The 12570-nt window shown below is 36.9% G+C and overlaps 1 protein-coding gene across 1 annotated transcript in view; it reads right to left on the bottom strand.

The window, feature by feature from the left end:
- Positions 1-6225: 6225 nt before the first annotated feature.
- The window catches only part of LOC104280289 (suppressor of G2 allele of SKP1 homolog), a gene marked incomplete at its 3' end in the record, with an annotated part of 13899 nt that continues 7554 nt past the window's right edge, over positions 6226-12570 (bottom strand). Inside the window, exons 5-9 of the mRNA XM_009877929.1 lie at positions 10673-10726; positions 9076-9092; positions 7985-8010; positions 7264-7360; positions 6226-6333 (exon numbers count right to left, since the gene is read on the bottom strand). Coding sequence (XP_009876231.1) covers positions 6226-6333; positions 7264-7360; positions 7985-8010; positions 9076-9092; positions 10673-10726 — 302 coding nt within the window. The remainder of the gene's footprint in view (positions 6334-7263; positions 7361-7984; positions 8011-9075; positions 9093-10672; positions 10727-12570) is intronic.

Raw genomic sequence — 12570 nt, 5'->3', positions numbered from 1 at the left:
TGCAAAACTCTACACTTGCCCTTGCTGAACTCCTCCCAGTTTCGTGTCGGCAGCAGACTTGCTGATGACACTTTCTGTTGTCATTTTTAAGTTCCTGGTATTTTGGGGGTGAAGCAAGCAAAGGAAAAAGGAGAATAACCATGGAATTTCAACAGTAATTCATGGGCTACCTGTTTGAAATACTGTTTTGAGAGAAGCCTACTCCTCTGAGAAGCGAGTCGAATAGGGGATTCATCGTCTGTAGAAGAAACCTCATCCTCAGTGAAAGGGTACAGATAAGTTTCTACTCACAGAATTTTCTAGTCATACAAGTAATCGATTTTTTAAGACCTATCAGAGATTTAGACAAGTTTGTTTGCAGCTTAATCCAAACGCTACCAGAAAAGATAGGACAGTTACCCTCAGGACCTATTCTCAACTATTTCACTGGTAGTATAAGAACACAAAAAACCCTCTTACTTTAAGATGGACTGGTATAAAAGAGCATTTAATCTCATTTTAAGACAGAACTTCTCCCCTTAGGTACAGGTAAACACAACGTCATTTAGCCAACATTAATTTTCTAGGTAGAAGCTTACTGCTAAAAAGCCCAAACCTCTGATGAAGTAGATTTCATTCGAATTAAAGTTCTGGGACAGATTTTGCTAGTTTAACTGAGAAACATTAAAAGGGAATTAATTTTTTCTCTTCTTCCCTAAAAGAAGATTCTGGTGTACACTGACAAGCTACAAGAAATTTTTTCTAGTTTTTACTGTGTTTTATATTTTACAGTCCGTGCTAAGGGAAAATTCACTTACCACTGGCAAATTTGTGTCAAGCTCTGATCAGATGGATGAAGCAAATCACAACCGGCAAAGCTTAAGCAGTAGCCCAGCCATTAATTTTAACATGTATCACAAAATATCCTTTTAATTTCTGATGTTTTGCTATATCAAACACAGAAAAATGAGAAATCAGGGTTTCCAATCAACTACTTAGTTATTTACTGAACTACTGACTGCCTTGTCAGAGTTGTAATTTTTAAGCGTTTTAGAGTTGTCATTTTGCAATCATCTCGTGTATTTTGTTACCTAAATTCAAGGGTAGGACAAAGTAGCACTACCTTCTAAAAACGTAAAACCTATTCAAACTCACTTCTGAGGTCATATGCACACACAGTTTTGGTATCCTTGTTGTTCAAAGATCTTCTATAGGTCTTGTCCCAAGATCTTTGGTCCATAACTTTAAACAAAATATACTAAGTTCAAAATAACTCCATAGCGTTATCACAAATACACGATAATTAAGAAATTGATTCTTTAGCTAATACACTGCAACAGAAGGGATTTTGCATGCACATTTCAGTTTCTTTGCCAGTTTCTTTGTCTTTAAGATACTATAGAGAACTGAGTGCAAAAAGTCAAAGCTTTCAACTCATTGCTATTACATAGCAACCACTTATTAAAACTCTGAATTTTAGAGAAGGAGCTAGCAATACCAAACATTTATGTATCCTAAAGCTCTTTATCACTGCATCCTCAACGTAAACAATCACTGCTCCAATAGTTCTTAAACTCACGTTCTTTCAACACAGAAAAAGTCTATGCATAGTTTTCCTTTATCAGTTTATATAAAACATGGACAATGACCTACAAGCTTGGTTATAATATAGTTCTCAGAGTATTAACAAGTTTAAATCTGCCTCACATTCATCTGCATTCATAAAGAATAAAAAAATAATCAAACTTAAATTTTAAGTGAAGTAAATAATCATGCCAATCACTGGGAACGTTTCTTTTATGTTCTAGTCAGTAAATTGCTCCAAGTAGCCCTCCTAAGAGACATGAGAAAATTCAGGAAATGATTGAAGTCGTCTCTTAAATTAACAGTTTATAATTTACAGAAAATATATATATATAAAGGATATGAATATATACATATGAGGGATATGAATTTGCATGAAAGCCTCACAGAGAAACAAGTTCATGAGAGCAGGGATGTCTGCATTGAAGTGTCTGTAAGCAACTGAAGGAAAATATGCAAAACCGAGCAAGTATCTTTTAAAGATCAGGCTGTAATGGCAAAACTCAACCTCAGTTAAAATAAATCTGTTCCTCTGCTTATCTATTTGTGTGCATTTGCCTCTGAATAGAGACTGTGATGACAGTCCAAGGGTGTCTGAAATAGTTTCACTCTTTGCCTTTTCCTTTCTCTCTACCAACAGGCATCAGTGTGCTCTTCCAGGAAGCTGCACATCATATTCCAGAGTTTGCAAGGCAGAAATGTTGCTTTGAGGAAAAGAAACATTCCAAGGCTGCACACTACCATATTCTTGGCGTGAAGCTGCTGAGAGTACCCTTCTGCCTCAGACATCTCTATTAAGTAACAAATGTCAACCGTAAAAGAAGCTGAGGATTTCTAACACATCACGTTTACGGCACAGGTTTGATCTATAAAGGACATTTCTTGGATAAAGAAACTGCTTTTCACCACTTTTTCACAAACAGCTCTAAATTGCTGAAAGCCATTGCCTACAAAAAGCACAAACCCTTAAAAATTGAAAACTCTGAGTAACTGTCCCCAGATTATTTCTAGATGCAAAAGCAGAGGGGAAGAGAAAGTGCAAGTTCAAATTTCCTTCAAGTTTATAAACACACGTGCTAAAGGCACATCCTCACTCTTTTCTTCAAGATGCAAGGAGAAAACCAAAAACACAACAAAAGACCCAGAGAAACTGCTCACATTACATGAGTTTCCAACAGAACACGGCAGAACACTCCTCTAGAATGCCAAATAAACTGATGGATACTCTGAACAGAAGAGGGAAAAGAAAGCAAGGCTCACTGTGCACAAAGAGCTGTTTCAGAGCGTTAGGAATTCTAACACAATTTTGCATTTGCACTTTCCTGCCCTGTTCTCTGGACACACGTGGATCAGCTAGTTTTGTCCTAGACATATTTAGTCACTCATTAGAATAAATGTTTATGCCTTTTTCCTTTTATGAAGGGAGCACAATGATATTACGTACGCTGAGCTACCTGATAACTGCACACTTGGTCCAAACTTTACATTTTAGCTCCCTCTTCTGGAAATACATAAAAAAACCCCAAACCAACCAAAACCAAGTAGCACCACAAAAGGGCACCTTCCTCCTGTTAAATGCTGAATGCGATGTGCAGTTGCGGTTTGTGGCACATGGTTTCCCCCACTTCACATGAACACAATTGAGGATGACCACCACAATACAAAAAAATCCCACCTACTGCATACAAAGCCATGCTACATACAAAGACCAGATGAGTTTTCGTTTGTTAAGATAAAAAGCTCAATTTATACAGTGCTTTTTGGAGCTGCTGTTACAGTATCTGCCTGATCACATTACTAAAGTCAGACACTTTTTGACAGATGAGGAGTAAAACCAATAGTATTAACTGATCTAGTTACGATCTATCAACCATGCTGTTCGTGTACGAAAAGAAAAAAAAATTCTATGAATATATAAAAATTCCCCCAGGAGTCTATTCAGCATTTTCTTACAAGAACATTATGCTGAGGCCTTAGATCAGAATTATATGCTGAGCAACGCTGGGTAATTTCAACTAAGTTGCAGCTAAATGTGAACAGGAATCATATTCAACTCAAAGTGGAATTTGCTAGTAGTGACATCTATTTAATAGCAAATAAACTTTTCATTTAGGTAAAAAAATAAATAAATGGCTCCAAACATGGCAGTAACACATACTGCCACTATAAAAGGCAGTCTGCATCACCTCTGAACAATTGGAGAATATACAATACTAGGATGTATAGAAACAAAGATGAAGATTTTATCTGGACTTTACCCACACATTACACTGTTCTCGAGCTGGCACCTTGAAGTCAGAAGTCTGCAGATTAAGAACACTAGATTATGAACACTTACTTGTGCTCATGCAGAAAACACTCAAACACCTCCAAACACCTATCTATCCCACCTCAGTACCATTTGCTAATTCTGTTCTTTTCCAAACAGGGATTTATTTTTTTTTAATCTCAGAGTTAGACACAGCATGAATTTATTGCAAGGTACAATTTTACTTCATTGCTAGGAAAGGAAGAATTCTTAAGGTCTCAATTGTGTTTTTCACCACCGTTAATATTCCCTGAAAGAACCAATCCCAGAGACTGTAAATTCTGTCTGTTCTTTGCAGTTATTTTGGAATCTGCAACTCTGCAAATACAATTAATACTGTTTTCTCCTCCTATATTTGCACCTTCAAGTTTCTGAAGTGTTTTTGAAGTGATGCTGAATTTCAAGCAGTACCAAGAAATCCTTCTTTAGCTTCTACAAAACAGGTAGAATTGCTCTGTCTGGCAGTTCTGTTGATTCATCCTCTAACCATTACATTTATTAGTTTTATGAAGTTCATGGGAAACCCACCACATCACCTGCCCAAAAACAGCAACACGAAATAAAGCAGCGTGAACACACGCAGTTATTCTTATGTGAAATTATGAATCCACAGGAACAGATCTGTTCTCACCTCAGGAAAACACAATTTCTTCCGGAGTGTGTAGTAAGAAGTTCATATAACTGGGAAGATAATGAGACTTTGTCTTTCTTCCGAAGTCCTTATAAAAGGACTTCATGTGAATGGTATAAAATGATTCGTAAAGAGTTTGAGAAGTTCTAAGTAACAGTATTTTCCTTACCGCTCCTAAGAACAAAGTACACACAGGAAAGAAGAAATCTGAATTTCTAGTAGCCAAACACTGAGGCTGCACCATTCCCTTAAAGCGCTTAATGTTTTACAAAGTGAAATATTCTAAGCTTTTACAGTTTTTGCATGCTTAATGTAGATCTGCTTTTCAATTTTTTTCCTTCTGCCAAACTCCATCTGCTGGTCGGAACCAGAATTAGCTGGGACATCATTTAAATTGTGTTCCTTCACTATTCCTTCACACGTCCTTACGCTATTCTTTTCTGCAAAAGGAGAAATATGTTGAAGCACTGATTTCTGCTGTAAGAACACCTCCTGTGCTCTCTCTTACCCCTTTTTGTCTCATAAATATTCTCTCACACTTACATAGGAAAAGTAACATTTTAAAATAAATGTGAAATATTTGTAATTCAGACACACATAACTAAAAGTAATGGCAAAAGAAATGCATAATAGAAGCGAGACAGGAACATAAAATGAACTAGACCTCAGTTACTGCTCTTGCCAAGGTCCATGCCTCTTCTACTCAAATTTATATAAATACCAAGGGACTACCAGATCTCCTACATACTTGGAGCACTCTGCTTATTTTCCACAGCGTAGGAACTCACGAGACTCAATCAAATAACCCGCTCAGCTTCCTTAGGGCAAGGAGTGGAAAAACAGGACCAATGTTCCATGTCAATCCTCCCATTCCATCTTGAAGTCTCTCTTCCCTAAAATGATGCCCAACTAACAGAGACATCTTTCTGAGAAACAAACAAGTAAAAGGGAACATAAGAACACAAAGTAACTTGCAAGAGCTCTGCAGAACCACTGCTGAGAAACAAGGGAAGTAGCGACACCACACTCTGGCTTCAGAAGCTTGGTTCTATGGACAAAGCGTACGTCTGTCTACACGTTATACCAACAACATATGCTATGCCGGACCACAGACAGTTTCTTATTTTTCTGTACCTGTAACACAGAAGAAACAAAATACTGACACATAAGCGCTCTCTCTCATACCATGAGATTTTCCAGTGTCTCCGAGCAAGTATTACTTCCAGGAACAGTGGCTTGAAAAGCCAAGAAGAGTCAACCATATGGCTAACCTTTACCAGCAAAAAGTCCTGAAATGCTAAAAAACTATTTCAACGCTTAAATCAACACTTCAGTCTGCCTTGTGTATCTTGGGCACACGATGGTAACGGTGCTTCACTAGGCAATACTGGCTCCTAAAAGTTTAGTAGAAAGGTCTTCCTACTTTCCCTGTACCTGAATTTTAAGAGTGAAGACCACAGTCTTCTTTCTACAGCAACAAGTAAAAGCATCCTCAACATAACTATAATTTGCACTTCAATAAGCGCCATTATATTAGTATTTCTGATATTTGCACAAGTTTAGAAAGCCTCCCACAGGCTGAAAGGCACCTTGAAGAAAGAAAAAGCATTTCTGCATGAAAAGCAAGGTATTACGACTGTTGCAGAGAGACAAGACAATAGAGCAGAAACGTTTTCAACATCAGCGGCAGTCAAAGAAATAATTTACACTTTAAGAAGCTTACCTTTGTTGAAAGCACTTTAAATGTACTTTGCTCTGGCACTACAGAATGAAGAAGAACAAGCTTTAAGTTGTAGTCTTCACCTGATGGAAGTCTCACGGATGCATTCATCTGTTAACAGTTGAAAACACATCTCTGGTCACCTCTGAGAACAGTTTTCCATTTCCAAGTAAAGGACTGTCATTTGGCACCAAGATTAAGTGATTAAATTAATGACCCTTCACTAGGGCACTTAAAGCATCAGGTGTCAGAATTTCAGACAACGCCATTACATTATTGCATTATTGAACAAGGTGTTTCTAAAGTATACCAGAAAATGAACAGGAGATTTCAATTCTTAGCCAGTAAGTACTCAAAAAGGCTATTATCTTGTCAGCTTGATCTACATTTCTTGAGGAAAGAATTATATGCCAAACGAAGTACCAACACATTAATAATGGAACATGAAAACAACTTGCAACTTCTCATACACAGAAACCACAGGCCAAGCGCTCGCACAATTTTAACCACCTAAAGCAAATAGTAACAATCAAGTACTTCTGGTAGCTCATAAAGTATCAACTTAGTTCAGAGTAAGAACCTAACTCTTCAGTATTCTCAGCTAAATTAAACATAATGTCACCTGTACCACAAACGGCATCACAACAAAGGGATTACCGCACTTCCTTGAAATATATACTTTGCTGCCATTAACAATTGTAGTGACACCAAAAGCAAGAAAAAAAAAACAAACCAACATTCATTCTTTTTCTATAATTGCCCTAAAGCAAGATATTGCTCATTCATACCTATTTTTACAACAGCTTGTCTGTCCTTATGCCAGATATAGGCATATGCAAACATCTGAAGTCCAGACCACTTCTACCCCTGCCCATCTAAACACACAGGCAGCTGTGTACAGGTGTACATGCATTAAAAAAGCTCAGAACAAAGACCACCTGTACCACTCCTTTCATGCAACTGCAGCAGATAATGTTCACTGTTTTAATTAATACATCTTCAGGAATCCAGGGATGGGGATCAATAACCAATACAAATCACCTCTTTCTCTGAGAACTGCACGCTGACATCATCCTTCTGTGCATTCTTGATCATTATAGTCACAATTACTTGAGATTCCGTTTGGTACCAGTCGTATCTTTAAAAATAAAAATACATATATATATTTTTAAAATAGAGAGGAAAAACTGACTGCAAAGAGATATATAGAAGAGCATCAAAAGCTGAAGCAGTACATTGTTTGGTTTCATAGGGGAGAGAAGACACGCAGAACTAGATTTCTTCTCCCTCCCCTAAAAGGGCAGCTGCAGAACCGATAAGGTAAGTGGTTAAAGAAAAAAGATTCTTTTTTAACCAAGCAGCATAAAAAAAGAATCAAGTCACTTCCTTAACTGATTCATAATATTGTTTGCCTTCTACAGATTAAAAGGCACTTCTTAGTTCAGGATCTTAAAGTATTTCAAAAACATTGCCTACACTAGGCACAGTGAGGCAGTCTGAAATAAGCTCAGCATGAGCATTAGAAGCAGAACACTTACTCCATTCCTCACTCTCCCAGTGAGGCATAACGTCCTCAAAGTACAATTCATTCTGAACAAAAAACCGACCACACTGAGAAACACTTCATTTAAACTGCCACGTTTTTAAAGTTACCCAAAAAAAGAATTTCTACAGTCATTGTCTTCCTTCCCCAATCCTCGAGTCAAAGAACAGTTACGTATTAATCATTTTAATTCTCACAGTAAAGATAAAGTTGACTTACTTGATCTTTGGTGGCAGAGGTTGCTGCTGTGTGTTCTAGTTGAAGCATATTCCATTGGAAAGAAAAGTTACATCAGTGTAAGTAAAAATATACAGTGAAGTCCTTTTCAAAGATACAAATCATTTTTATACTGACAGCTCCCCTGTTCCTGATTTATGTATGAGCATTAACTTACAGGTGAAGCTCCTGACTGTTCTGTTTGCCATTTATGCCACGTTAAGAATTAAAAAGCTTCAATTTAGATGAAATATGTCAGTCTGTAACTTAGAACATAGTGTTCAGATATTTTATATACAGCAGTAAGTTCAGCTTTAACTCATTTTCTTCCTAGGTAAGAAGTAGACATCGTATGGCTTTCAGATCTAAGTTGCTAATCTAAAAGTAATCAGGGAAATCTGAAATGGATCTGAGAAATCAAGGTTTAACTTTTAAACATAAAAAACCCTTTTAACTCTAAGATTTATCTTTACATACACCTATCATGTTGTCTGTACTCTTTCTGCCTCTACCCTACTCTTAAAAATGTAAAAAACTGAACTAACTATGAAAGAGAAAGCAGAACATCCCATGCACATTCCCATAGGTATGTCTCAAGGGGAAAAAAAAAAATCAAAAAAAAGGAGTGGTGGTCATGTCAACACTTATCCTGAAAACTTCCAGTAAAAAAAAAAGGAAACAAAGCTGAAGAAGTTACAGAAGAGAAACTTCCACACAAACTACTTGCAAGCTACTGGGGGAAAAAAGAGTTACTTTCTAGGGTCACAAGCAAGTTAGTATTGACAACATGAGCTGGTTAATTTGTAAATTAGGCCACAGACTGCAAGTCAGAAAGTTAAAATTCACTCCTATAAATGCACAGATTGCCAGATTTGTATGCTATTCCTAAGAGTTTTCAGGGTTCGAATTTTGCAGCCTTGCTCTCAAATAAAAGAACACATGTTTAGAAGAGAAGTGAAATCCTTCAGAATTGCATGCAATGAAAAAGATTATTTTTAAAGCCTGAAAGGTCTAAGAAGCCACTGAAGCCTAAAATTACACTCTAGCTTCACAAAGAAATCAAAACAGTAAACATATTAAGGAGAACATCTTACCACTTCTGTCTGTGATGCTGTGGGAAAGAAAAAAGTTGCACTTTCAGAAAAAGGCACTGAACTTACAAGGCAGATACTTACTCCAGTTTTCTTCAGTAACTGCAGATATTCTGCATTTACTCCAATCTCAAAAGAGTTAAAAACATGCCAGTTCTACCACTGGTATTTTTTATGACACTACCTTTTAATGAAGACTTCAATCAGCAATTTGTGCAAAAGAACAATTGTAATATAAAAGCATGTTCTGATCAACAGAAAGAACAATTTTTCCATTACCTTCCCTTGCTTATCAGAAACCTAAACAGACCTTTTTTAACGAAAGCAACATCGCAGCAAACAAAAGTTTTAAAAATCACTTCCCCCAAGTCTGTACTAGGTTTATCATCCATCCACAGGACTAGCACAAAGTTCTCATCAAACTTGTATCTCACACCGGGAAAATCCAGTCGGGGAACGAGATGGAATCTTAGCATAAAAATTCACTCACACGACCTTAAATATACTTTAACACTTCTATCTGATCTCCTCCTCTAAATAGTTCTTCCTAAAATATTTCAGATTAAATGTGTCTGAAAAGAAACAAAGTTCCTCTTTGCTTATTTTATAACGCATACTGCTAAAAAGAAATGGGGATTACAAAAAAAGAATATTAAGTCATAATTAAGAAACCAGCTACTGTTTTTTTTCCGTTTTTTTTTGGTGTTTGTTTTGCTGGTGTATGAGAGAATTAAGAAAATGGCTCAAAAAAAGAAAAGAAAGGGATGAATATTCAGGATAAAACAAGATGACTGAGCTGAACCACTCAAAACACTGCAAAAAGTAATTATGACATTACAGAAAAATATGTATTAAGAGGGCAGAGAAAGTGGCCACCCAAGACAAATCTTCACAAGTAAGACCACGCATGCCAATCACTTACCTAATTTCCCCAAATAAAAAAAACAACCTTGCAAAAACTTATCGTGAAGCAGTCAACATGAAGCAGACAACATGACTCGTGCAAATGCCCCGTTCTCCAGTGCGCATCACAACAGAGGAGGGAAAAATTACCATAGGTGGAGGTAAAAAAAAAAAACCCCAAACCACTAAATCAGTAATTCTGTTATACTTCATTAAAAGCCACAAGCACTGCAGCTGAGTTAACTGTGGAGCTGTAAAATAAGGGAGCAACAATTAGCCCCACAGGGACCCTCCACAGGAATCAAGGAGTAAAATCCTCAGATTTCCACCTCTTTCCACCTTAATACTTCTCAAGACTTGAAAACTTATTCTGATGTTGTTTTTAGAAGGCAAGCTGACACATGCTCCTATAGGTAAAAGCAGTTAGCAGTTGTGTACGAAAACGAGTTAAAATTTGTTATGATTGTCTGAGTTTTACCCGTTACAGCTAAATACTACATTAAAAACCTACTAATGTGCCAGTAAATGTGAAGTATAAGTGTTAAGATGTACTCCAAGAGAAACAAGAGAATATTTTTTTAAAAAAAATTCTTTTGTTCAAAGTAAGAGGTAAGTTGTAAGTCTCTGAAAAACATGACACAACTTCAAAGCACTGGGCGTATCAAATGCTTTATCAAGTAAATGTGTTTTTTCTTACCATTTAGTGTTTCTTCACATCTTTTAATCCAAATAGTAAAGGTATCATCTACATCTAGAAGAGATCAAACACAGTAACATTAAAACTTCAAGCACTACACGTATTGCATAAAGAACAATTCCTCAATCGTCAATTGGAAAAAATCCATCCCAAACTCACTGATTTACTTAAAAAAAATGTATTATTTCCTATAATCTTCTTGTAACCTCTGTCATTTAAGCTTTAAGTATTTTTACACAACTCCATTACTTAACTCTGTTATATTTAATTAACTTAAAATTAATTTGTAGGACACTAGATTTTGTCTGAACTGACCCAGATACACTATTTCCTTCTTGTCTGCTCAAACCCTCTAGAACTGTTTGGGAAGCACCACTTTTCTGTTACCCTTAAATTTATTTTTTTCAAACAGTCATGTGCTTCCTCTTTAGAGAAATATCAGAAGAGACTGTCTGCTCTGAGGACAACCCAAAGTTGCAGAAGTTTTCACAAACATCGAGGATTTTCTCCTGGTGTGTTTGTAAAGTTTGTGTGAAACCATCTACACTTTCAGGGATGTCAGAAATACACAGGTGCCAATTCCTCCCTACAGATCAAATCTCAGAAAAGTTAGGTACTTGATACTCTAGGATGGCTGCTTCTCAAAGAGAAATGAGTTTACTGGAAAAATAGCTCAAGAGGTAGAAGCATAATGACAGAGTAATCACCTTATTCCAACAAAATTGCCAGAAAAATCTGTCACAGTCAGGAAAGTAAAAAAGTGGCAACGTTACTGACCAACTACTAAGAATAGCTCGACTTTTTATCTTTTTACAAGAGAGAATTCACACTGAGGGAGTTCACTCAGCCAACTATCCCACAGAGGGCTTGAAGAGACCTGACAAGAGTTCCCAGCAGACGTGTGTGGAACACCAAATGTGACTCCACTGCAGCTATTCAAAGCATGAAGCCCCATCCCTTCAAATGTAAAATGTACATAAAATTTAACGTGTGTCTTAGGTCGTAAACTTGCTACCCCACTCCTCCAGCTATTTTCTCTTGCCTTTTCTTTCACCATTCATCTTAAAAGTTATCTAAATTTTAGGTTACAGAACATTTATGTAATCTCTCGATCACTTAGGAAAAGATAAAAATGCAAATAATAATGCAGCTGTCTTGACATTACAGGACAACCCCTGACTGCTGCGGTCTTTTCTATATTCCTTGCAAATCCCAGAAAGAAAATACCTATTTTAAGGTGGAATTAACCAAAATTAACTATCAGAGACTTATGTTGGGGGATCCAGGGGCTGTCTTCAATTACTTAATGTATTCTTAAGGTATTCAGATGACTGACCATAGACCGTCCTCAGAAGTACGTGGGGAAAGGTAGCAAAGCAAATGACCCAAGATGCAATGAAATAAGTTCTGATGATCAGAAAAGGGAATTTTTGTTACTAAAAGATGTCAAACACCGGAGCAGGTTACCAAAAGGGGCTATGGAATCTTCAGCCTTGGAGATACTTGGAAATCAACAGTAGAAGGACACGAGCAAACACATGCAAATTTAAAGTTAGTACTGCTTTTGGCCAGGGCAAGGAATTGGATGAGCTCCACAGCTTCCCTGCACCCTAAATTAATCTGTAATTTTAAAACTGCACTCATACTCTAACAAGGCTTCCAATTGCTGCAGTCAAGAATGAAGTTTATTAATTGAAAGTGAAATTCAATTAAGTAGGTTCAAGAGTTTAAGGGAAGAGAATCCAAGTCAAGTCTCCACTGACCCCGCCTCTGACTTCCAGCAGCAGGTAAGGAATTCTCTTTGTAGCTACGGCCTACGACAGGATTGCCACATGCAACACAAACTCTAAAAGTCCAGTGTTACCTTCTCTTTTTCCTAGAAGATTCTCCCTCCTGCT

This window comes from Apaloderma vittatum, unplaced genomic scaffold, assembly GCF_000703405.1.
Source record: "Apaloderma vittatum isolate BGI_N311 unplaced genomic scaffold, ASM70340v1 scaffold2880, whole genome shotgun sequence".
In the NCBI taxonomy this organism is placed as follows: domain Eukaryota; kingdom Metazoa; phylum Chordata; class Aves; order Trogoniformes; family Trogonidae; genus Apaloderma; species Apaloderma vittatum.
Note: the sequence above shows the minus strand (reverse complement) of the source record. Positions and strands in the feature narration are given on the sequence as shown.